Consider the following 26,965-nt stretch of genomic DNA (forward strand, 5'->3'; position numbering starts at 1 on the left):
ACACTGTGTTTGAATATTTAATGAAGTGATTATTTGGCACACCACTAGTGGGACACTTACCACAGTATGAGAATCACTGATCTATCCCATCAAAGGCGTCGTTTCATGATTTTTTTTTCTACATTTAAAACACCTTCTTGTGGGTTACGCAACATTTAATGGTGGTTCTTTAATGAAAAATGTGCATAGATTTTGATTTACAGACCTTTTTTCAAGACACTTTTTTTGCTCCCTTTCAAAATGGTTCGTTTTGAGAGGTGGTGTCCTTAAATGCAAATTAAGCTCTCTATCAGCGGCTCATTGTGGTTTGTTGACAGCAGTAAGGAAGGAGGCAATGTGGGCCGACGGAAGTGAGGAGTTAAGTTTTTATTTAAACAAAAACATGTTTGGAAAGTATGATTAATGTATTGTAGTATTTTTTTTGCAATATTGGATACTATTAAAGTTTAAAAGGTATGCAATTTCAAGCAGTACATATATTTTTTCCTGTCAAAATGAAAAAAATCGATTCCATTTAGTGAGAAAATGACACATATTATTTGCAAGTGTTTCGGGCCAGATAAAATGATGTCGCGGGCCAGATCTGCCCCCGGGCCTTGAGTTTGACACATGTGTCTTAAACAGTGTGACGTGTGACATGAGTGACACTTGAATTGCTATTGCGACATCCAGTGGACACGTTTAGAACAGCAGTTTCTTTCAATAAAAAAATTGCAGCTAATTTTTATATTTGGCAAAATTAAGTTAAAGTTGAAGTACCAATGATTGTCTCACACACACGAGGTGTGGCGAAATTATTCTCTGCATTTGACCCATCACCCTTGATCACCCCCTGGGAGGTGAGGGAAGCAGTGAGCAGCAGCGGTGGCCGCGCCCGGGAATAATTTTTTTGGTGATTTAACCCCCAATTCCAATTTTTGATGCTGAGTGCCAAGCAGGGAGGTAATGGATCCCATGTTTATAGTCTTTGGTATGACTCGGCCGGGGTTTGAACTCACAACCTACCGATCTCAGGGCGGACACTCTAACCACTAGGCAAAATCACGTTGGCCCTGCGATGAGGTCCAGGGTGTACCCCGCCTACCGCCCGAATGCAGCTGAGATAGGCTACAGCACCCCCCGACGCCCCAAAAAAGGACAAGCGGTAGAAAATGGATGGATCTTGCAGGCCGGATTAAACTTGTTTGCGAGCCTGATATGTTTGACACCCCTGCCATAAACCATACACCACGTCTTGGACTTGCAACTGTTTGCAACTTTATGTCATACTTGAAGATGAGACTCAGAAATGTGTAATAAAACAACTGGACTGCAGTCATCATAATCAGCTCATGTTTAAATTTTGCAATACAAATTTGATTGTATTTACAAAAACAATTATTATTCATGAACACACACAAAAGTACTGAAAATTGGTAACGTTGAGTACCGGTATCAATTCCCAGATACTGGGGATTGGTACCTTATCGCCTTTTCTGAGCCAAGGCACATTTTTTTCATTGAAAAAATCTGGAGACACACCACCAGCAGAAAACATACAAAAATGAAACTCCGTAACCGATATTGACAATAAAATCGTTTTCGCAATTGTTGGATATGAATTCAAACCATAACCAAGCATGCATCACTATAGCTCTTGTCTTAAAGTAGGTGTACTGTCACCACCTGTCACATCACGCTGTGACTTATTTTGATTTTTTTGCTGTTTTCCTGCGTGTAGTGATTTAGTTCTTGTCTTGCGCTCCTATTTTGGTGGCTTTTCCTCTTTTGTTGGTATTTTCCTGTAGCAGTTTCATGTCTTCCTCGAACGCTATTCCCCGCACCTGCTTTGTTTTCGCAATCAAGACTATTGAAATTGTGCGGCCAGTTCAGTTTTAGTTTCGTTTTGCATAGCCTTCCCTAAGCTTCAATGCCTTTTCTTAGCGGCACTCGCCTTTTATTTATTTTTGGTTTAAGTGTTAGATACCTTTTTACCTACACGCTGCCTCCCGCATATTGTGATCACGACAAACCATGTTCCCGACATCTACAAAGCAATTAGCTACCGGCTGCCACCTACTGGTATGGAAGAGTATTGCATGGTTACTCTGCCGAGCTCTAGACAGCACCGACACTCAACTACGGTACATTTGCGGATTATAACTACTGGTTTGCAAAAAATATTTTTAACCCAATTAGGTGAAATTAGATAATCTCCCACGGCACACCAGACTGTATGAAAAACACTGCCTTATCAGTGTGAATGGTACCCATCCCTAGAGGGCATTGCACGTATACCCTGAGGCAGTGTTTTTCAACCACTGTGCACACTAGTGTGCCGTGAGATACAATCTGGTGTGTCATGGGAGATGATCTAATTTCACCTATTTGAGGTAAAAAAAATATTTTTTGCAAACCACTAATTATAGTCTGCCAATTATGTGTTGTTGTTGAGTGTCGATGCTGTCTGGAGCTCTGCAGAGTAACCGTGTAATACTCTTCCATATCAGTAGGTGGCAGCCGGTAGCTAATTGCTTTGTAGATGTCGGAAACAGTGGGAGGCAGCGTGCAGGTAAAAAGGTATTTAATGCTTAAACAAAAAATAAACAAGAGGTGAGTGCCTCTAAGAAAAGGAATTGAAGCTTAGGGAAGGCTATGCAGAACAAAACTAAAACTAAACTGGCTACAAAGTCAACAAAAACAGAATGCTGGACGACAGCAAAGACTTACTGTGGAGATGGCGTCCACAATGTACATCCGAACATGACATGACAATCGACAATGTCCCCACGAAGAAGGATAAAAACAAAGTAGATGCGGGAAATATCGCTCAAAGGAAGACATGAAACTGCTACAAGAAAATACCAAAAAAAGAGAAAAAGCCACCAAAATAGGAGTGCAAGACAAGAACTAAAACACTACACACAGGAAAACAGCAAAAAAGTCGAAAATAAGTCAGGGTGTGATGTGACAGGTGGTGACAGTACACCTACTTTGAGACAAGAGCTATAGTGATGCATGCTTAGTAATGGTTTAAAGTCATATCCAACAATTGCGACAACGACTTTTTACTGTCAACGGAGTTTCTATTTTAATGATTTCTGCTGGTGGTGTGCCTCCGCATTTTTTCAACGCAAAAAAGGTTGAAAAACACTGCCCTCAGGAACACCTCTTATCTATCAGCTGTGACTGTATCTCTAAATTCAAGTCATGGTGTTCTGTGTCCCTCTCAGTCAGGTTTATCCGAGGAGGGCAGCTCAGCGAGATGCCCCCAGTCCAGTCCTGCTGGTGTGAAGCTGGAGGCGCTGATGGAGCACATCCAAAGACAACACGAATCCAAGCAGGACATGAACTTCCAAGAGAAACACCTCCTCCAAGCTCAGTTCCTCTTCGCCCAACACGCCGCAGTGGCCACGGCGAGAGCCCAGTCAGGCTCCAGGCCGGACTTTTTCGGCAGAGCGGATGGCCTCTCCCAACAAGCGGTTCAGCATTCGTTGAACAACCAACCGACCAGAGCGGATGCAGGGGAGGAGGAAGATGATGACGACGATGAAGACTCAGAAGAAGAAGAGATACCCGAGGAGGAAAGCGGCCAGGAAGCCAAGAATTCCGGAGTCCAGCAGGGTCCAGGTCTCCCATTCAATGCTTACGCTGAGCCTCAGTCAGCAGCTGGAAAGTCCTCCTCGTCTCCTCCTGTGGCCATAAAGCAGGAGCCGGAGGAGGAGATGTTGTCTCCGGTGGGACTGCCTCCCTTCACATCAGCCAACGGTTTCACTGACTGGGCCTATGATGAGTCTTTTAAACAAGTAAGCATCCTCCATCTTCGTCCTCTTTTCACTCTGTCATCCGACACTTAAAAAACAAACATAACTAGGGCTGGGCCGATGAAACGATGTCAGTATAAATGGTAAATGGGTTACGCTTGTATAGCGCTTTTCTACCTTCAAGGTACTCAGCGCTTTGACACTATTTCCACATTCACCCATTCTCACACACTGATGGCGGGGGCTGCCATGCAAGGCGCTAACCACGACCCATCAGGAGCAAGGGTGAAGTGTCTTGCTCAAGGACACAACGGACGTGACTAGGTTGGTAGAAGCTGGGGATCAAACAAGGAACCCTCAGGTTGCTGGCACGGCCACTCTCCCAACCGCGCCACGCGATAGCCACACAATTGGTATCAATATAAAATGCGTTCGATACAATATTCAATATATTTTTGGTCGGAAGAAACCAGAAATTATGAAGCAAGATTCGTCACCCAGCAAACCGGAAGTGTCACTGAGCAATGGGAGGGACACGTTAACAGCCAATCACATAACAGTATCAAATACCAATTTTGGTTGCGACGTCTTTCTGTCTTTGCTGTTTGTTTTGTTGGTTTTAATGCAGACGTTGTGGCAACATCCTGACACTTCCAATGTGTCCGTTTAATGAGTAGCTTCCCAAACTACTCTGTGTAGTGTTCAATAGCTTATACACCACTGCCATCTAGTGTCTCAAATATGTAACTGCCTTTAAATCTACCGTATTTTCCAGACCATAGGGCGCACCGGATTATAAGGCGCACTGCTGATGAGTCTATTCAAGTTTGTTTTCATACATAAGGTGCACCCGGATTATAAGGCTCATTAAAGGGGTCATATTATGATTTTTGAGTACTGGTATCCATGATGATGATTTTCTAAATTGAAAACATTTCTTTGTGGTCTACATAACGTGTACTGTCTATAACTAAAGTTCCGTGGGTGAATTATGTAAACCCACTACACCGGTAGTTTTTAGCGCTTCCATAGCGAGTCCACTGACTCAGTGTTTTTCAACCTTTTTTGAGCCAAGGCACATTTTTTCCATTGAAAAAATCCTAAAACACACCACAAGCAGAAATCATTAAAAAATGTAACTCGATATTGACAATAAAAAGTCGGCGTGGCAATTGTGTAAAATGAATTTAAACCATAACCAACCATGTATCACTATACTTGTCTCAAAGTACTGACTCATTTTGAGTTTTTTGGTGTTTTCCTGTGTGTAGTGTCTTGCGCTCCTATTTTGGTGGCTTTTCCTGTTTCCTTGGTATTTTCCTGTTGCAGTTTCATGTCTTCCTTTGAGCGCTATTCCCCGCACCTGCTTTGTTTTAGCAATCAAGACTATTTCAGTTGTTGCTATCCTTCTTTGTGTGGACATTGTTGTCTGTACTTTGTGGACGCCATCTCAGCTCCACACGCTGTAAGTCTTTGCTGTCGTCCAGCATTCTATTTTTCTTTACTTTGTAGCCAGTTCAGTTGTAGTTTTGTTCTGCATAGCCATCCCTATGCTTCAATGCCTTTTTTTAGGAGCACTCACATTTTGTTTATTTTTGGTTTAAGCATTAGATACCATTTTACCTGCACGCTGCCTCCCACTGTGGTCTGCATATTGTGATCACGACAAACCATGTTCCCGACGCCTACAAAGCAATTAGCTACCTGCTGCCACCTACTGATATGGAAGAGTATTACACGTTTACTCTGCCGAGCTCTCGACAGCACTGACACTCTACAACGGCACATTATTTGCGGATTATAATTACTGGTTTGCAAAAAATATTCTTAACCCCAATAGCTGAAATGACATAATCTCCCACAGCACACCAGACTGTATTTCACGGCACTGACTGACTAAGTTAGAACTTTAAGCTACTTTATATTAGAAATGGAAACAGTGGAGGATGAATGTCCCATAACAAGAGGATAGAGAAAAAGAAGAAGCTTATCAACTACGGTGTCGTCACGGACTACAAAGGCTGACACGCGCACATTTTCTGGACTTATGCAGATCCCAAATACACATCAGCAGGTACCAGAAGGAAAGAAAGTTGGTTTTGCATAATATTGCGAAACAAAACGCCGGATAAAATGTCTGCTAATAGGTGCCATTTTGCAGTCTTTATACACACACCATACTAATACTCGCATGTTGAAGAGTATGTCTAACTACTGTAGCCGTAACGCACTGTCAATCTATCAAGCAGTGCGGCTTCATAGCTTTTTGAGCGCCGTGTGTAATGTTCTATATTCCCAATGGGAACATTTAAAGTTTTGGTGTTGTTTACTGCTTTCATATTGCAGTCTACACATATTTCTTATGTGTGACTGCCATCAACTGGTTACACTTATCATTTCATCATGTATCAAATAAAATAGCTTCGAGGTTGGTAAGCACAACCAAAATTATTCCGTACATTAGGCGCGCTGTCGATTTTTGAGAAAATTAAAGGATTTTAAGTGCGCCTTATAGTCGTAAAAATACGGTACTTTAATTATTTTATATTTAATTTTATGACCTTATCCACGCTCATCCTACCTAACTACCAGACACCCTCTCCACTGATAAATAGCACTCTTGGTAAGTTGAAAATTGTTTTACTGTATTTATTGGTAGGCTTAAATAAGTCTTAAAAAGTATCAATAATTATCGATATCAATAAATATAAAAAACGTATATTAGATATAGTTTTCAGCCATATAGCTCAGCTCTAAACATAACAAACCCTCACCACCCTTTGCTTTGAGGGTGACCCTTTTGGCAAAATGCCCAAAGCCTTGATAGTTGTCCATTATCAGCCCCAGCAGAGAGCTTCTACTTCAACTAACATCATGTACTCTTGATCAAATTGCCCTTTGCCTCTAGATAATTGCTCTTGGCTGTGGTCCAAGGCTGAATGTCAGGGTTGTACGCTTAGCTTTTTCACTAGTAGCACCGGTGTTAATAAATGAAAACAATTATTGGCACAGAACATTTTTCATAGCACCGAAAAAAAATTAGGAGCAATGTAAAATGTCTTAAATATCACAATTTTATTATTAAAACTCCAACAACGTACACATGTGCCCTCATACATATAAACACAATGCCACCATAAGGCCTATTGTAATGCTCAATTAAACATAGAGAACATCCCTAAACTGTGCTAGCTAGGGCTGCAACTAACAACTAATTTGATAATCGACTAATCTGTCAATTATTAAATCGATTAATCGATTAATAATCGGATAAAAGAGACAAACTACATTTCTATCCTTTCCAGTATTTTATTGGGAAAAAAACCAGCATACTGGCACCATACTTATTTTGATTATTGTTTCTCAGCTGTTTGTAAATGTTGCAGTTTATAAATAAAGGATTATAAAAAAAATTCAATAAAATATAAAAAAATAAAAAAGTAGCTTCTGCGCATGCGCATAGCATAGATCCAACGAATCGATGACTAAATTAATCGCCAACTATTTTTATAATCGATTTAATCGATTAGTTGTTGCAGCCCTCGTGCTAGCACTGTCGCTAACACGAGTGTAGGGCTGGGCAATATGGATCTTATATGGAACTTATATCCCGATATAGTTTGACATATAAACTAACCCATTAATGGAAATATCTGGTGACGTAACTAAATATCTCCACCATGACTTGAATTGAAATTTTCAGGATTGATGTGGATACTAAATACACAAAAACAGGTACCAACAAGTAAGAAAAGTAGGTTTTGCATAACAGGATCACAACTTGAGAGGTATTCTGAGATAAGAAACAACACAACGCCTTGAAAATAATATAAGACAAGTCAAATATAATCTCCAATCTTCTTTAAAAAGAAAACATTTAGCTATGCTTATTTCCTCAGCTAAAAAACCCACAAAAGAACAACATGTGAAATAAAGAGCCCTAGTTCCAGATAACATGTTTAAACATCAACATAAAAATAATTTACTTTCAACAAAGGTGTTTTTACAGGTTATTAAATGTTATTATAGGACATACACACAAAGACTTTACCCAGGAACACCAAATGCTTCGTGAGGATATATATATATATGTATATATATATATATATATATATATATATATATATATATATATATATATATATATATATATATATATATATATATATACACATATACTCTATACACATATACTGTATACATATATACACGCACACACACGTGTGTGTGTGTGTATATATATATATATGCGTGTATATAAATTTGTGTGTATATATACATATGTGTGTGTATATATGTGTGTGTGTATATATATATATATATATATGTGTGTATATGTGTGTGTGTGTATATATATATATATATATATATATATATATATATATATATATGTGTATATATGTGTGTGTGTGTGTGTATATATGTATGTATGTGTGTGTGTGTGTGTGTGTGTGTGTGTGTGTGTGTGTGTATGTATATTTCTATGTATGTGTATATATAAATATATACTGTACGTGTTTGTATATACATATATATAATACATATTTATGTATATATATATACATGTGTGTATATGTATTTATGTATATATGTGTGTGTATATATTTTTGGTGTTTTTATGTGTGTGTGTATGTTTTTAATGTGTATATACCTGTGTGTATACAGTATGTATATATTTATGTATATGTGTATATATATGAACACAGCCAATGTCTTGTTAGGAGAAATTGAACTAATAGGACCTCTAATCGCTTGCCCGGGCCCCAACATGATACAATTCATTCTGATTAATGAAGCCTGCAGCCAGAGGGGCTCCTGGGTGAACGCCTCACAGCGTGTAACTGTAAAGTTTGTTTATTGTACAGTATATATTCAGTGAAGCAGAAAAGATTTTTTGTTTTTTTTTCCAAATCAAAGCTATTGCCCGCCTCAACCCTGAAATGTTCACATGAACTTCCTCTCCGGTGTGTGTAATGTCCTTTATTTATCAAGGTTGTGTTGTCTCAGACATAATGTAACATACTCAAAGTATTAGTAAACTTCAAAGTACACTATCTTAAACAAAAACAACAACACAACATTTTGGAAAAAAAATAGTTTTCTTGTGTCTATTAAAATCGTTCTACTTCTACCTATACTTTTTTTTTTTTAAATAATTCAATGGTAATTGTTTAAAACAAATCTACTAACTATAAATAATGTTATGCCCTGGTTTAATGCGTATATATGAACAATTACTAGCTCTCTTTTTTTGTTTGAGCTTTCAAATCTTTCTACTGCGATGCCCAAGTATTTTGGTTGCTAAGACGATCAGCTCAGTGGATAGCCCTGCATAATTTAGTTGTCACCTAGCAACAGTAAATGGCACTGTAATTTACATGCACGTAATCAATACATAATGGCCACTGCAGTGAGGATGGGAGTCTTTTCTTTAGCCCACACGACTCCGGCTGTTTTGAAACCGCCACAAGGCTTGGTATTAACACACGATTATTTGCTGTTAAAGGCCTTGGAGAGTTTCGTTTTGCTTGAAGCACCATTGGGAGTCATGTCAAACTGTGATTTTTCACAAGGACTGTATATGTGAGGTGCAGGCTGTCACCTGCCAGTGAAAATCCTCAGATGTAGATTTGGATCTCATTCCTTTTAGTATTGCTCTCGGTTAAACCTCATTTGTGAGTAGATATTCATTTTCGTCAACGGTTGCTAAGTTTTGAGCAGCTCGGGGGCAAACATGACATCACAATGGCGACACGTGTTTCCTCGAACGTTGGCGTGTTCATTGTTTGAAGAGGCATCTCTAAGATTCCCCACGCTGGACGACCATTGTTCAGTCTTTGTGTGCGGTCTCACTGTAAAGCCCCTCTGACACTTTGGAGGGGTCTGAAAAGAGCCTCCCCGTTGGCTCGGTGAGGGGGCAGATAAATGATCTTGACTTGTATGGGAGATAATTTCATTTGGATTAAAATTTTCCCTCCCCCCCCTGCTGTTACATTGAAGTGCTGTGTTTTCACTTTTGCTCCGCCGGATCACTTGAATGATTTCTGTACTTAAGTCCTTTGCCATCAATTAAAACTATAAGGGGTATGTCTAAAAAGTACAGTAGCCTATCATAATAAAAAGGAAGGTTAGAGTTTTGAGTGAAACACAAGAAACCTTTTGCTGACCTACATACTGAATAGTATCAGCATTCCCAGGGCTGGACGTGTGAAAGCTCTGTGAGCAATTAACTGCCGGCTCTTTTGTTAATAGATCCACAGTAGGTCTCACTTGCTCATCAATAAGGGGGGAAGGGTTTTATTTCCATGTGATGCTGAAAAGACCGGGATGTTTATCTACCTTCACATCAATAGGGTTTCTGCGTGGGGGAGTACAAGGCTCTTTTATTAGAAATTCTAAGCTGACCTATTACATGTGTCAACCCCCCCCCCCCCCGGACAGATTTGTGGGAGATTATTTAGTCGAGGCTACTGGGGAGAAATTTTGTAAATTTCAGCATTAAGGTCATTCTGATTGAACTATGTGGTTTTGGGGGTTGTATTATAGCATTAAAGTAAAGTTACTAAAACATAGAGTGAGCCACTATTGGAAAAAAAAAAAACATTTCAAATTAGTCATCGATATGTATTAGGTTTAGGTTTGCACGATATAAATCACATGTGTCAAACTCAAAGCCCGAGGGCCAGATCCGGCCCGACACGTCATTTAATGTGGCCCGCGAAAGCCTGGGAATAATGTGCATACTTCATCTTTCTTACTAAATATTTTCATTGTTTGCATTTTGACAAAAAACATGAAATTTCATATGTATTAAACGTTGATATATATACACAAATATTTAATTGTTATTGGTGTGAATCTTTGGGCACCTCGCCATTCGATTCCGATTCTTGGGGTGAGGATTTGATTCATAATCGATACTCGATTCAAACTCATTTTTGCAATGTATTATTTGGTATAATAATAACAAGATCATAACAAAACAGCTTACGGGTTACAAAACCTCCTTTTGGTTGCTGACGAATGACGTATGCATGCACCAAGTAAGCATAGAGATGGCCTAAAAAAAAATGTTTTTTTGTATTAATTCGTAAAAAAATTAATACAATTAGATTTTTGAAAATTACTAAAAAAAATCAGGATTCGGATGTGATAAAAAAACATTTTTTAGCACCAATTATTATATACCATATGATAGTTTGTAAAAAAAAACAAAACAATATATACTTAAATATCTGCTTGTCACCTTGACTTACGATTTCAAAGCAAGTTATCCATCAATTTGTACGTACACAAATCAAATAACCAAATGCATCCATCCATTTTCTTCCGCTTATTCGAGGTCGGGTCGCGGGGGCAGCAGACTAAGCAGAGAGGCCCAGACTTCCCTCTCCCCAGCCACTTCGTCCAGCTCCACCCGCATAGGCAATAATATAACGAGGCGATTATACTTTTATATTCTTACATTCACTGTTACAAGCGGCCCTCTGAGGCCAGCCAGGAAAACAAGTTTGACACCCCTGATTTATAAATGATATAAATTTGGCCGACTATAGGAATCAGAATGATCTGTATTGGCCAAGTATGTAACACACAAGGAATTTGACTTGGTACTGTGCTCCCTATACCGGTACTAGTATAGTATCGCAGTACTAATTAATCAAAAACGGTACTATACTCCGTTTTAAAAAGTACCAGTTCACGTCATGACATTGCTGGTTTTTACGAGCAGAGGAGCATGTTCGGCAGCGCACAATCACGGAGTACTTACAAGCAGACACAGTGTGTAGACAGAAAAGGGAAAATGGACGCATTTTGGCCTAAAAATTGACAATAAAGGTGAAGCTATAACACTGAAACACCCTCAGTAAGAGGTGCTTTAACAAATGGCTGGTTAGCTAGCAGCGAACATCCATCTGCAGTCGGCAGTGTTTCCTCGTCTCCATGGCGACGAATAAAGTCAGTTTCTTACAAGTATCATCCCTGCAGGAGGAGGAATAGCTAAACATGCTTCACTACACACCGTAGGAGGATACAATAGCTCACCGGTGTCACCACTAACAAAAGCTAGCACGCCTGAATGTAAACAAAAGCCTTCGGTGGATCTACACCTGACATCCACTGTAATGATACCAAGTACAGGAGCGTACTACGGTACTATGATTACATCAATATTTTTTATCGTCACAAAATCTTTTTTCTTTAAAAAAAAAAAAAATCATTATGTTTATAAACTCCTGAAGTACATCCCTGGACACATGAGGACTTTGAATATGACCAATGTATGATCCTGTAACTACTTGGTATCAGATCGATACCTAAATTTGTGGTATGATCCAAAACTAATGTAAAGTATCAAACAGAAGAATAAGTGATTATTACATTTTAACAGAAGTGTATATAGAACATGTTAAACAAAAATAACAAAATATTAACAGTAAATGAACAAGTGGATTAATAATTAATTTTTACAGCTTGTCCCTCATAATTGTGACAAAATAATAGGTAGATAAATGACACAATATGTTACTGCATACGTCAGCAGACTAATTAGGAGCCTTTGTTTGTTTACTTACTACTAAAAGACAAGTTGTCTAGTATGTTCACTAATTTATTTAAGGACAAAATTGTTCTTCGATTGCAATAATAAACATATGTTTAATGTACCCTAAGATTTTTTTGTTAAAATAAAGCCAATAATGCAATTTTTTTGTGGTCCCCTTTATTTAGAAAAGTATCGAAATACATTTTGGTACCGGTACCAAAATATTGGTATCGGGACAACCCTACTTCACACTGTAAGAGGATATACTAACCGCAAGCTGGAGCTCTTGAATGTAAACAAATCGGTACAAATATCGACAATAACGATGCCAAGTATAGTATAAGGTTTTGTTGATACTGTGGTTAGATCAATATTTTCTATCATTGTTTTTTTATTATCAAAAGATATTTGGTTATTTTTTACAAACTCAGGAAATACTGTAAGTCCCTGGACACAGAAAAAACAAGTAATTTACATCTAAGACAAAAAGGTAGGAAATCATTTGAATATTTAATTGAAATTGTTACACCACCATTCTGTGTTTTTGTCTGGGTATAATTGTAATCAATCACTTAATCATTCAAGGATCTTGTACATTTTGAAGGCCCGTTTTTTCTGCCCGAATGCCGCTGGGATAGGCTCCAGCCACTTTCGCGACCCCGAGAGGGACAAACGGTAGAAAATGAATGGATGATTTACTAAGATCAAAAGATCAAGGGTGATAGGTCAAATGCAGAGAATAATTTTGCCACACCTAGTGTGTGTGTGTGACAATCATTGGTACTTCATTTTACTTTAAAACACCACGTGGTAAACAGTTTGTTGCCATCTATAAAATAGCATGTACTAATTTATGTAGTGGGCATGTTGCGTGCAATTTACTAACGCTGCATGTGCAATTGTAAAGTAGTGCAGACCGCCTTATTTGAATAAGGATTTTGCGTGTATGGCATCATCACGGACGAGACACTCATTTACTGCACATCCAGGTTGTCATGCTCTTCCTACCTGCAGCGTTTTGCTATGTTTTCAAACAAACTTTTTATTTTTCATTTTAGAGGCAGTCCTGCATGCAGTGCATCTACCATGAAACCACTTTTTTGTTGTTGTTTTATTTTTACTGCTGAAGGTGCGCTCCTTGGTGAGGGGCTGCGCTTCACTCCGCTCAAGATGCAAAAAAAAGCACACTTAAAGAAGGTTTTTTTCATATAAAAATGTTTTAAGATTATATATTCTATCTGAAAAAAACAAATGTAATTGAAGAATTACTAAAGGACACCAAAACTTCCATCCATCCATTTTCTACCGCTTGTCCCTTTTTGGGTCGCGGGGGGTGCTGGAGCCTATCTCAATTTAATTTGTTATAATCAGCACTTAAAGCAGGGGTACCTAAATTATATTCTTCAACTTAAAAAAAAAAAAACATATTAGCATTATACAGTATATCGTAACAGTTCTCATTTCTAAAAAAAATCTTACGTCTGTGTGCGGTCTATGCCCTATATTTAAGTATTTTAGTAAATAAAACCCCGGAAGACAAAATCATTTGTCTTCATGGCGGTTAACCCCTTCAAATTCAATCATAGGTTTTAGACAAAGGAGGGGTGAGCAGAGCCCACGAAGGAGCCTCCTCATTGGCTGACGAGATATATAGTGAAGCGCGTGGATGGTGCAAACTTGTTTTCAGTAAAGCGTGGCTGTCGAACAGCCACTTGAAAAAATCGCAATACCTGCGCTTGCTGTTACAGCATATACTGCTAAAAAAGAAAAGAAAAGAGGAAATCGGAGAAAGAAAAGAAACAAAACAAAATACGAACAAGGGAATCCTTCGATGCAACTTCAGACTGTCAACTACCTCGGCGTGTGCACCTACAGCTCTCTCGTGCAGAATGGGGGGTGGGATTTACAGTTTGAATTCTGCCTGGGGACACAAGATTCAAGTACCCCAGCAGCTATAAAATTATAAAATGATGTTGCTGAAACAACGGTCTCTAATATTTTTTATTTCTGACTGTCCAAAAGATAATAATTAACAGTACATTAAAAAATAGATTGACAATAGTTTTGAGAAAATAATCAAACAAAAAATGATGCAATATGTTACTGCATATGTCGGCTGCCAAATTAGGGGTCTTTGTAACCAGTTTTTAAATGCTTCTTAATGATGTCTGCTGTCATTAGGATGCCGACTGCTAGGATGTTTTCTCAGGAAGAAAAGGGGTGGAAAAACGAAACGGAAAAACTTAATTTTATAGTTTATTTTGCTATTGTTATTTAGATGTATTGTTATTGCTATTATTATTTTTACTTGTTGTGGTTTATTCGGTACAAATGTTTTTTTGTTTTTTTCAAACTATATTTAATGTTGAGTTTTGGTGATACAATAGATAATGTTTTCAAATTAATGAATAATCGAGTAAATAATCGTGATTATGATACCAATAAAAAATAATTGATTGTTATTTTTGCCATAATCGTCCAGTCCAAATTTGAGGCAATCCTTCTTCAGCTTGTGTCCCGGTAGTGCCTTTTCCTTTGTGTAATAAAGATCCGCTCTGGCATCTTTTTTGGTCTCATCACAATTAAAGCCCTCTATGCTGTTAAAATCCTCGAACTGAAGGTGTCGCAAGCCGCAGGTTAACTAGCTAAAATGCTAGCTCAAAGCGGTTGTCTAGCACGGTGTTTTTCAACCTTTTTTGAGCCAAGGCACATTTTTTGCGTTGAAAAAATGCGGAGGCACACCACCAGCAGAAATCATTAAAAACGAAACTCAGTTGACAGTGAAAAGTCGTTGTTGCAATTGTTGGATATGACTTTAAACCATAACCAAGCATGCATCACTATAGCTCTAGTCTCAAAGTAGGTGTACTGTCACCACCTGTCACATCACCCCCTGACTTATTTGGAGTTTTTTGCTGTTTTCCTGTGTGTAGTGTTTTAGTTGGTCTTGCGTTCCTATTTTGATGGCTTTTTCTATTTTTTTTGGTGTTTTCCTGTAGCAGTTTCATGTCTTCCTTTGAGCGATATTTCCTACATCTACTTTGTTTTTATCCTTCTTTGTGGGGACATTGTCGATTGTCATGTCATGTTCGGATGTACATTGTGGACGCCTTTTTTGCTTCGCAGTAAGTCTTTGCTGTCGTCCAGCATTCTGTTTTTGTTGACTTTGTTGCCAGTTCAGTTTTAGTTCTGCATAGCCTTCCCTAAGCTTCAATGCCTTTTCTTAGGGGCACTCACCTTTTGTTTATTTTTTGTTTAAGCATTAAATACCTTTTTACCTGCACGCTGCCTCCCGCTGATTCCGACATCTACAAAGCAATTAGCTACCGGCTGCCACCTACTGATATGGAAGAGTATTACACGGTTACTCTGCCGAGCTCTAGACAGCACCGACACTCAACAACACATCATTTGCAGACTAGAATTACTGGTTTGCAAAAAATATTATTTACCCCAAATAGGTGAAATTAGATCATCTCCCACGGCACACCAGACTGTATCTCATGGCACACTAGTGTGCCGCGGCACAGTGGTTGAAAAACAGTGGTCTAGCAACCCGAAGCTATACAGCGAGACTGTGTGAATTTGAACACTTTTAAAGTGTTTTTGAGCACACAGTGATGTCTAAGACAGGCTGACACAGGCGTAAGGTAGGACAATTGTGGAAATAAACACGTTAGAAGTGCTACTCGCCTTTAAAGCTTTTCGAAATGTGTACAGGATGTGATGTAGGGGGCCCCGCCTCTTCATAATGGCCGTGCCCCTGTGTACAGGAAGTGATGTCATCAAAATGGCAGGCCCCAATGGCTTCAGGTAGCAAACAAAACGAATGAATGAAGTGTTCATACGCCGAGACATGGTTCCCACACAGAGGCATATTAGGGGCGATGTAAACGTTCGTAAACCGAAAAGGTCGCAAATAGACGTGTTCGTAAATCGAGGTTCCACTGTAATGCAAATTAGACTGACATTATCTCAACCCTTTCTCCCCCTAAAAGCCACCACCAAGTAGATTGCAGTCTTATGGGGAAACCCTGCATGATCATGTTTTGTTGCCACGTGTGAGTTTTCTCATACCAAAAAAAAAAAATAGAATGTGTTTTACAAGTCCGTCCGCAAAAAGTAGAGCAATCTTGTTTTTACTAGGTGGTTGTAGTCTAAACGTACCATTAGCCTTAGCAACTGAGGGGAAAATCTAGTAAATAATACCTCATAAAGAGGCTGACGTGAGAGGTGTTTTCAGTGTAAACACAAGGAGAGTTGCAGTTTATAGCCAACATGTTTTTTTGCTGTTTTGGTTCCCATGTGTCTTATAGCTGAGATGGTAGAATGCTGTTATGAAGCCACCATGTCCATCAAGGTTTTGGCAGTCAAACATAAACAGTCAGATTGTTAATATTGCATTTGGAGAAATAACCAAAACAGTCCTTTATTTTGATTAAGCACAAGTGACCACTTTGTGGAGCACAAGAACATGTTGTGTTGTTTTAGTATGAAACATGAAATGGAGCTGAATGACCGGCCGCATATTGCGACAACATGCAGATCTGCAACAGTTTGGGGGTTGGGCGATATAGACGGTGCAAATAATATAAATTTGGCCGATTAGTTTTAAATAATATCGTTGCATCATCATACTGCATCTTAATGACACATTCTAGCTGTGTCTGCAACAAGCGAATGAACGCAATGTAGAATTCTAGCTTGCGGCTAACGTCCCACAACAGTACACAGCCACTTCGAAGTCAGCAATCCCCGCCTCCATGGCGGAAAATAAACTGTTTCCCACAAATGTTACCACTGGAGGATGAGGAATAGCTAAACATGCTAGACTACAAACCGTAGGAGGGTATGCTTACTGCAACCGCAACCTAGAGCTCTTGAAGATAAACTTCGAGTGTCCAAGGCCTGGAAATAATGTCAATAAAGTACTTTATCTTTTCTACTACCGTATTTTTTGGACTATAAGTCACTCCGGAGTATAAGTCGCACCGGCCGAAAATGCATAATAAAGAAGGGAAAAACATATATAAGTCGCACTGGTGTATAAGTCGCATTTTTTGGGGAAATATATTTGATAAAATCCAACACTAAGAATAGACATTTGAAAGGCAATTTAAAATAAATAAAGAATAGTGAACAACAGGCTGAATAAGTGTACGTTATATGAGGCATAAATAACCAACTGAGAACGGGCCTGGTATGTTAACGTAACATATTATGGTAAGAGTCATTCAAATAACTATAACATATAGAACATGCTATACGTTTACCAAACAATCTGTCACTCCTAATCGCTAAATCCCATGAAATCTTATACGTCTAGTCTCTTACATGAATGAGCTAAATAATATTACTTGATATTTTACGGTAATGTGTTAATAATTTTACACATACTGTAAGTCGCTCCTGAGTATAAGTCGCACCCCCGGCCAAACTATGAAAAAAACTGCGACTTATAGTCCGAAAAATACGGTAAATGTAATTGTTCTTTCCATTTTGACATTGAATAAAAACATCTTCTGCATGCAATTGCATCTATTTTAAACTTTAATATTATCTAATACTGCAACAAAATGTTATCATACATTCAAAAAAAAAAAAAAATGTTAAAATGAAAATAAATACTTGGTTGACTTGTGATTTCAAAGCAAGTTATCCATCAAATTGTACACTGTAAAAATAACATTAGACTTTACGGTAAAATGTTGGTGACTAAGCTGCCTTTTTTTTTTTTTTTTTACCGTAAAAACAACTTTGGTAGTGATTTAAATTTTTTTTGAAAACACTATAAAAACAACAACCTTAGGTCTTACGGTACAAAAAAGAGAGGTCAGTTGCATTGATTTTACCGTTAAAAAACAGTTGTACTGTTTTTCAATTCCATCCATCCATTTACTACCGCTTGTCCCTCTCGAGGTTGCGGGGGTGTTTGGAGCCTATCCCAGCTGCACTCGGGTGGAAGGCGGTGTACACCCTGGACAAGTCGGTTTTTCAATTCCATTTACAGAAATATGTTGTAAAAACTACAGCAAATTCTCACAATATTTTGGTGACCGAGCTGCAAGTTTGTTTTTTTTTACAGCAAAATCAAAATATTTTTTTTACAGCATACGTAAAAAAAGATATAAAACTTATAGGTAATACATACTAGGGGTGTAAATCTTTTGGGGACCTAATGTTCCGATACAATTTCGATGCCTGGTGTGACATTCTCAATTCAACACGATTCTCAATACAGACAGATTCTTGCAATGTATTATTTGGTATAATAATTTTAATTAAACTTTTTTAAAACAGATTATAGGTTAGAAAAACTCCTTCTGATTGTATGGAGATGGCCTAAAAACATATTTTTATGAATTGATTTTTGTCAAATAGAAACGGGATGATTAATAATTGCGATTTGGATGTGATTCGATTTTTTTTTTGTGCACCCCTATTATATACTGTTTGTATTTTATTTATATATATATATATATACCGTATATAATTTTTTTTATATATATATATATTTTTTTATTATTATTTTTTTAATTTATATATATATATTTATTTATTTATATATATATATATATATATATATATATATATATATTTATTTTTTTATTTTTTTTATTTTTTAAAATGTATTTATTTATTTATTTTTTACAGGTGTATATATATATATATTACAGGTGTATATATACAGTATATATATATATATATATGTATGTATGTATATATATATATATATATATGTATATGTATATGTATATATATATATATATATATATATATATATATATATATATATATATATATATATATATTACAGGTAAATACACACACACATATATTAGGGCAACCTTAACTGCGATGTGGCCCTCAGTGAAAACGAGTTTGACAAGGCTGATGTAAACAAAAGTGGGCAGATCGATACAAATATCAACAGTAACAATACCAGGTAGTATAGAATAAAGACCATGTTACAACAGAAAGTAACTATTAATAGTGAATAGCAAGTAAATTAACAATTGTTTAGAGAAAATAATACAACCAGAGATGATGCAGTATGTTACCGCTATATTAGGAGCCTTTTTGTAACCTGTTTTGAAATCATTTACATACCAAATCATGTATCATAATATATATTGTTATCAAAGGAGGCTGCAATATATATTGCAATATAGATTATTGCCCATCCTCATGGTCTCTAGTGTCATTTTATCTGGAACATGCTTACATGTGATCCAGTTTCTATTGCACAGCCGTTGAAGCATTTCAATCATAATGTGAAGCAGTGAGGTCTAGAAAGGGGAAAAAAAAAGAACATGTGCAGGTCAACAATTATTTTCATACTTGTATCATTCCACTGGCTGGCGTGCGTGTCAGCAGGACAATAACGTCTCAGCAGGCCTTTCCGTCCGACTGCACACACACTGGCCTCCACTTACATTTTAACCCTTAACCGTCACTTTACAGGGAGGCGATGGAGCAATAACACATCCCAATAAACGACCTCATGACAATGGAGCCTTCTCCCTCATCTCCCTCTCAGCGGTAGCAGCTTTGAACAAACTCTTCCCCCCTTTTAAATAATGTATTATGTATACCGAGGGCAGCAACCTTTATGTGATGGGGAGGGGGTGTTGGTTCAAAGGCCACACTAACATGCTGTAAATCTGTTTCAATATCAAAATGACAGCCCAAACCTAAACTGGTGCTATGTTGTCATTGTACCGACAGAAAGCTCCCGTCTGGGCCGAAGAGAGCGACGGAGGAAGAGGACGAGCGGAACCATCAAGGGACTTTGCAAAGGTCAGTGAATTTATTGGACGCTCTGGTTTTTAATTTCAGCAAAAAAGAGCTTATTCCTTCTGCTTTGCAGCTTTATGAACTGGACAGCGACCCCCAGCGGAAGCAGTTTCTTGACGATCTGTTTGTCTTCATGCAGAAACGAGGTAAGACCCTTCAAATGGTGCGTTTTAATACACTTTTGGAGTATCACAAAGTCGAGTTGGAAACACGGCCATCCTGTTTGTTATCACATGACTTAAGACTTAATGTTTAACAGAATTCTACAACACGCTTGGCAGTGACAAGTTAACAGATAACATAAAGTCTAGGAGCATATTAAGTTGAGCGATGCCAAAATGAATCATGTTTTGTGTACTAGGGTTGTCCCGATACCAATATTTTGGTACCGGTACCAAAATGTATTTTGATGCTTTTCGATACTTTTCTAAATAAAGGGGACCACAAAAAATGGCATTATTGGCTTTATTTTAACAAAAAATCTTAGTGTACATTGAACATATGTTTCTTATTGCAATTTTGTCCTTAAATAAAATAGTGAACATACGAGACAACTTAAACAAAGGCTCCTAATTTAGCTGCTGACGTATGCAGTAACATATTGTGTCATTTTCTATTATTTTGTCAAAACTATGAGGGACAAGTGGTAGAAAATTAATTATTAATCTACATGTTCATTTACTGTTAATATCTGCTTATTTTCTCTTTTAACATGTTCTATCTACCCTTCTGTTAAAATGTAATAATCACTTATTCTTCTGTTGTTTCGATACTTTACATTAGTTTTGGATGATACCACACATTTAGGTATCGATCCGATACCAAGTAGTTACAGAATCATACATTGGTCATATTCAAAGTCCTCATGTGTCTGATGATAAAAAATATAGATGTAATTATAGTACTATCGACTAGATACTCTCTTGTACTTTATCATTACAGTGGGTGTCAGGTGTAGATCCATTTGTTTACATTCAGGCTTGCTAGCTTTTGTTTACATTGGGACGCCAGTGAGCTATTGTATCTTCCTACAGTGTGTAGTGAAGCATGTTTAGCTATTCCTCGTCCTGCAGGGATGATACTTGTAAGAAACTTACTTTATTTGTCGCCATGGAGACGAGGATTAGTGCTTTAGAAGTAGCTAAAACACTGCGGATGGACGTTAGCTGCTAGCTAGGTAGCCATGTCTTAAAGCACCTCTTCCTGAGGGTGTTTCAGTGTTATAACTTCACCTTTATCGTGAGTTTTTAAGCCAAAATGCGTCCATTCTCCCTTTTCTGTCACTATGTCTGCTTGTAAGTACTCTGTGATTGTGCACTGCCGAACATGCTCCTCTGCTCGTAAAACCAGCAATCATGACATGACGTTGTGCCCGTGAACCGGTACTTTTCAAACAGAGTATAGTACCGTTTCTGATTCATTAGTACCGCGATACTATACTAGTACCGGTATACCGTACAACCCTAGTTTGGCATATATTGACCTCCATAGGATTGCTTTGCTTTTAGTGTCTATAACAGTGTTTTTCAACCTTTTTTGAGCCAAGGCACATTTTTTGCGTTGAAAAAATGCAGAGGCACACCACCAGCAGAAATCACAAAAAAAACGAAACTCAGTTGACAGTAAAAAGTCGTTGTCGCAATTGTTGGATATGACTTTAAACCATAACCAAGCATGCATCACTATAGCTCTTGTCTCAAAGTAGGTGTACTGTCACCACCTGTCACATCACGCCCTGACTTATTTTGAGTTTTTTGCTGTTTTCCTGTGTGTAGTGTTTTAGTTCTTGTCTTGCGCTCCTATTTTGGTGGCTTTTCCTCTTTTTTTGGTATTTTCCTGTAGCAATTTCATGTCTTCCTTTGAGTGATATTTCCCGCATCTACTTTGTTTTAGCAATCAAGAATATTTCAGTTGTTTTTATCCTTCTTTGTGGGGACATTGTTGATTGTCATGTCATGTTCGGATGTACATTGTGGACGCCGTCTTTGCTCCGCAGTAAGTCTTTGCTGTCGTCCAGCATTCTGTTTTTGTTTACTTTTTGGTTTAAGCATTAGACACCTTTTTACCTACACTGCCTCCCGCTGTTCCCGACATCTACAAAGCAATTAGCTACCGGCTGCCACCTACTGATATGGAAGAGTATTTATTACACGGTTACTCTGCTGAGCTTTAGACAGCACAGACACTCAACAACAACACATCATTTGCAGACTATAATTACTGGTTTGCAAAAAATATTTTTAAACCAAATAGGTGAATTTCGATAATCTCCCACGGCACACCAGACTGTATCTCACGGCCGCGGCACAGTGGTTTAAAAACACTGGTCTATAACATACAATTTTTCTGTATGCGCTGCTTGCTGGAAACATTTGAGACACTTCTGGTTTATGCAGTTGGTCTTTAAAGATAGCATTGCACTACTGTGATTTAGAAGATCTTTGACTAATGTTAACATACAGTGAATGTAAAAAAACAAGAGTCGTAAAGGGAGTTTCAAACCGCTTGTCCTTAGCTTTCTAAAATATTATATTGGGTCAAAAAAATATATGCTGAAATATACTGTGTAATAAAAGTGTTATAATGTCAGCCATGTACACTCGGAGGTCACGCTGGAGCTGATCCAGCATGTGTTCATGCTTAGCCCCGAGTAATCTTGTTTCTACAACTTGTATTTAGCCCTCTTTATTAAATGGCTTGACCACGGACCTGGAGCTGCAGGGATAGTTGTCAACCTCGTGATTGGCAGCCACTGCTGCTCAGCCGCCCCACCCCCCACACGGTGCTCAAATCAATTACAAACAAAGCTGTTGCTGTGGAATTATCCCCAACCCCCATTCAGCAGAAATAAGCAGCATTAAAAGACTGCACAGTCTTTTTACCTGGCAATAATGGTGGTGAGCAAATCAGTTAGGATCAGATCTTTTATATATGTTGGAAATTTCCACTTGCGACTCAAGAAATCTGTGTTGCTGCAATGATTGTTTGTGTATTTAATTCAGGAACTCCTGTGAACCGCATACCCATCATGGCCAAACAGGTGCTGGACCTGTACAAACTTTATAAGCTGGTGACCGAGAAGGGAGGCCTGGTGGAGGTCATCAACAAGAAGATTTGGAGGGAGATCACCAGAGGTCTCAACCTGCCCACATCCATAACCAGCGCAGCTTTTACTCTGCGCACACAGTAGGTGTCTTAACTGTCATAACCAACAATATCAATGTTTTTATTTTTTATTTACTCAAGGGCTGTAAAAACTGTATTTATTTATTTAATCACGCAAAATGTTAATGATAATCAGTGTTCTGAAAATTACTTTTAAAAAGTACTTAATTATAGTTGTTACTTTATCAAAAAAGTAAGTGAATTACTCTTTAATAAATGTAATTACTAGGGAAAGTAATTTATACGTTACTTAAAAAATTACTTTAAATATCTGGCATATGAAATTGAGAGACGTTTAATATAAGTGTGCGGAGTCTGCTTTTTAAAAGGCGAGGCCTGTTGCCTAGTGACGTGTGATGTCATAGAGGGTTTAGAGGTTGCCCTCTAGTGGGTGCTGCGGATCACCACACACTGCCAGGAGAGCCCGGGATTCAGGGTATAACACAGATTTATTTTCATAAATATCAGACAGTCTTCTGCTTCCCAGCACAAAGTCTTTCTTTCCCGAGTCCGTGTCTCTCTCGCTCTGGCTCCCACTCCAACTCCTACAATGTGTCTCGTTCCGGCTGCTGCTAATAAGGGCGACAGGTGATTAGATAACAAGGACCACCTGGGCCATCCACTCACCTGTCGCTGTCTTCAAGGGGCGGTATGGCGTAGTGGGTAGAGCGGCCGTGCCAGAAACCTGAGGGTTGCAGGTTCGATCCCCGCCTCTTGACATCCAAAATCGCTGCCGGTGCCGCTCACACTGGTGAATGAATGATAGGTGGTGGTCGGAGGGGCTGTAGGCGCAAACTGGCAGTCTCTCTTCCGTCAGTCTACCCCAGGGCAGCTGTGGCTACAAATGTAGCTTACCACCACCAGGTGTGAATGAATGATGGGTTCCCACTTCTCTGTGAGCGCTTAGAGCATCTAACAATAGAAAAGCGCGATATAAAAATCTAATCCATTATTATTATTATTCGAGGCCGGTTCTTGCACATCTCGTTCCGCGGCAGACCCGCAGCCCACGCCCCCCTCCACAGAGGGTGTTTGACGGAGCTGTGTATTTTAGCTTCAGCAGTTAGCAGCGCACTTTTTCGCCTTTGAATCTTTCCAGCGGATTGCGTTACCTTGGTTTAATAAAGAGATTGCACGCGCTTCGATGGCTGTCATATCTTCTTGTCAACAAACGGGGTATTGTTTGGATGGCAAGTTTGTCACTTCAATCATTGCTTTGCTGTTCAATATTCCCATCGTGTACGTGTGCGTATGTTGTTATCTGCTGTGTCACAGTGTGATGGTGCCTCTTCCTGTTTGATATCAAGTTCATTTTAGTGCCTGTAAAAATATATTTTCCTGCATTGAACTTGCTGCACTTATGACGCTGTCTTGATGTCGACATAAAACACCACGTCAAATGTAATTAATTATATTACTTGTTACGAGTAAATGTAACGCCATTACGAACATTGTTATTATATAACACCGTTATTACGAACACTGATAATAATACAGTATGTTTAATAGGGATGTCTCTCTCCGATATTGATATTGAATATTGGTCTGAAATCAACAAAAAAAACAAGTATCAGATGATATCGGCCTGCATCTAAAATCTCCGACATAGGTTCTGATACACACAGCCCTGCGACGTGTTTACTTGTGCAAACTGGACAGCCAGTTAACATCTAAATGTCCTCCAAAAAGCACACAAAGTTGGTCTTTTCTTGTATTTTAGTCAAGTCGTGTACAAAAAGTAAACATGGTAGGCTATTGGCTAATAGGAGCTAGCAGCTACTCAACAGCTAAGCATACAATAGCACACAAGCTAGACCTATGTAATAAGTGTATTTTAATTGAATGATAGAGTGAAACACGATATATTGTCAAAATAAACAAGTAATACATAATTATAGCTGCAGATTACTTACAGTATACAAAGTCTCACAGACAGAAATTTATCCAGTAACAAATGTGTCCGCATCATTCAACTTTCTGCATCCTGCTTTTAATTTAATGAAATAGCATGGCCAGTCAGTGTTTTCATACCTACCTTTGTTCTCTGACTCATTTCCCTTGATTGAACTTCTTCTAACATCCCACACTATAAAATAATGCAAGTATGTATGTGATTCCTGTATATGTATCGTATTATATCGGTATCGGCCAAGACCGTATCGTATCAAAAGGGAAAAGTTTGTAATGTTAACTATATAAAATTGTGTCCAGTCATGTATTTTTCTCTTAATACAGTGACATAGGCAACTTTTGGTGATGGTTTAAGTAATCATACATAATTAATTTGAAAACTGTGCCTACGCTGATGAAAAATATTTTTATTAATTCAACAATTTATACCCAAACCGCTGAAAAATCATTGTGATAAGTGAGTCTCCTCCATGCCTTGTGGACCAAGCTGGATAATAAAATTATTAACATTAAGTATTAGTGACTGGATGTGGAAATACACCTGTTCCAGCAGCAAATGGCAGAGTCAGAAAACAAAAATTAAATTAGGTGTGTTCCAAAATAGCACATATATACAGTAATAACTTGTGCTGGGTTGCACAATTAGCATTGAACAGATCCTGTAGTATATGTGAGTGTCATTCTAGTGGTTCCCCGGGTGTGTAGTTCCAATGTTGGAACATTTTGCCATAAAAGGTACCGGTAGTAATGCATTGGGTTTTACTTTCTGATGTAATTTAGAACAAAGTTGTCTTATTACAATATTTTTGTATTTCAATTATATGTCTGTTTTATATGTATATTACTTTTGTGTCACAAAGATCACTGCAGAAGTATGACGTGGGGCTTGATGTACTAAATATTTTACGTGCAAACTGGATAACACACGTAAGGCGGATCTACTCAATGTGTGCTTGTCAGGCTTGGTCAAAAATGGGACTCAGATGCAGAGTAGGGAACAATCCGGCAGGCTTTTATTTTGAAAGTTTCTTTTCACCTCCAGAGTCAGGGCAAATCAACATAGGCTATAACCTGACCAGTCGGCAAAAAAAGGTTCCACAAAAAGGAACAACCGAAAATCACTTCCGAAAGGAGGAAACACAAAAACAATAACAAACTATACTTGGCGCAGGATATAATCTATCTAATTTATCATAAACAAAAAACGCTCCAAAAGGAGGGAGAAACAATGGCTATAAAACTTCTACACTGTCTCTTATCTAAAAAAGGTGTCACTCAAAAAATTGAGGAAAAGGAAGAACTGTAAGAAAAAACTGAAAACTCACCACACAAAGCAGTAATCAGAGCAAAGGGCGACTATTTTGAAGAAACTAGAATATAAAACATGTTTTCAGTTATTTCACCTTTTTTTGTTAAGTACATAACTCCACGTGTTCATTCATAGTTTTGATGTGACAATCTACAATGTAAATAGTCATGAAAATGTGTCCAAACTTTTGGCCTGTACTGTACGTGGTGTAGTAATTTATTATGTCTTTATAAAGCATTAAAAACAAATAACACATTTCTGAGTACCGTATTTTTCGGACTGTAAGTCGCTCCGGAGTATAAGTTGCACCGGCCGAAAATGCATAATAAAGAAGGAAAAAAACATATATAAGTCGCATTTTTGGGGGAAATGTATTTGATAAAAGCCAACACCAAGAATAGACATTCGAAAGGCAATTTAAAATAAATAAAGAATAGTGAACAACAGGCTGAATAAGTGTACGTTATATGAGGCATAAATAACCAACTGAGAACG

At 38.1% G+C, this 26,965-nt stretch overlaps 1 protein-coding gene across 1 annotated transcript in view; it reads left to right on the forward strand.

Moving 5' to 3' along the window:
- LOC133612684 (AT-rich interactive domain-containing protein 3B-like) overlaps window positions 1-26,965 on the forward strand; it is a 37,310-nt gene that overhangs the window by 1,726 nt on the left and 8,619 nt on the right. The window contains exons 3-6 of the mRNA XM_061970316.2: window positions 3,213-3,785; window positions 20,017-20,088; window positions 20,159-20,231; window positions 23,088-23,271. Of these exons, the coding sequence (XP_061826300.1) occupies window positions 3,213-3,785; window positions 20,017-20,088; window positions 20,159-20,231; window positions 23,088-23,271 (902 nt within the window). The remainder of the gene's footprint in view (window positions 1-3,212; window positions 3,786-20,016; window positions 20,089-20,158; window positions 20,232-23,087; window positions 23,272-26,965) is intronic.

The sequence above is a fragment of the Nerophis lumbriciformis genome, linkage group LG10 (genome assembly GCF_033978685.3).
Source record: "Nerophis lumbriciformis linkage group LG10, RoL_Nlum_v2.1, whole genome shotgun sequence".
Taxonomy (NCBI): Eukaryota; Metazoa; Chordata; class Actinopteri; order Syngnathiformes; family Syngnathidae; genus Nerophis; species Nerophis lumbriciformis.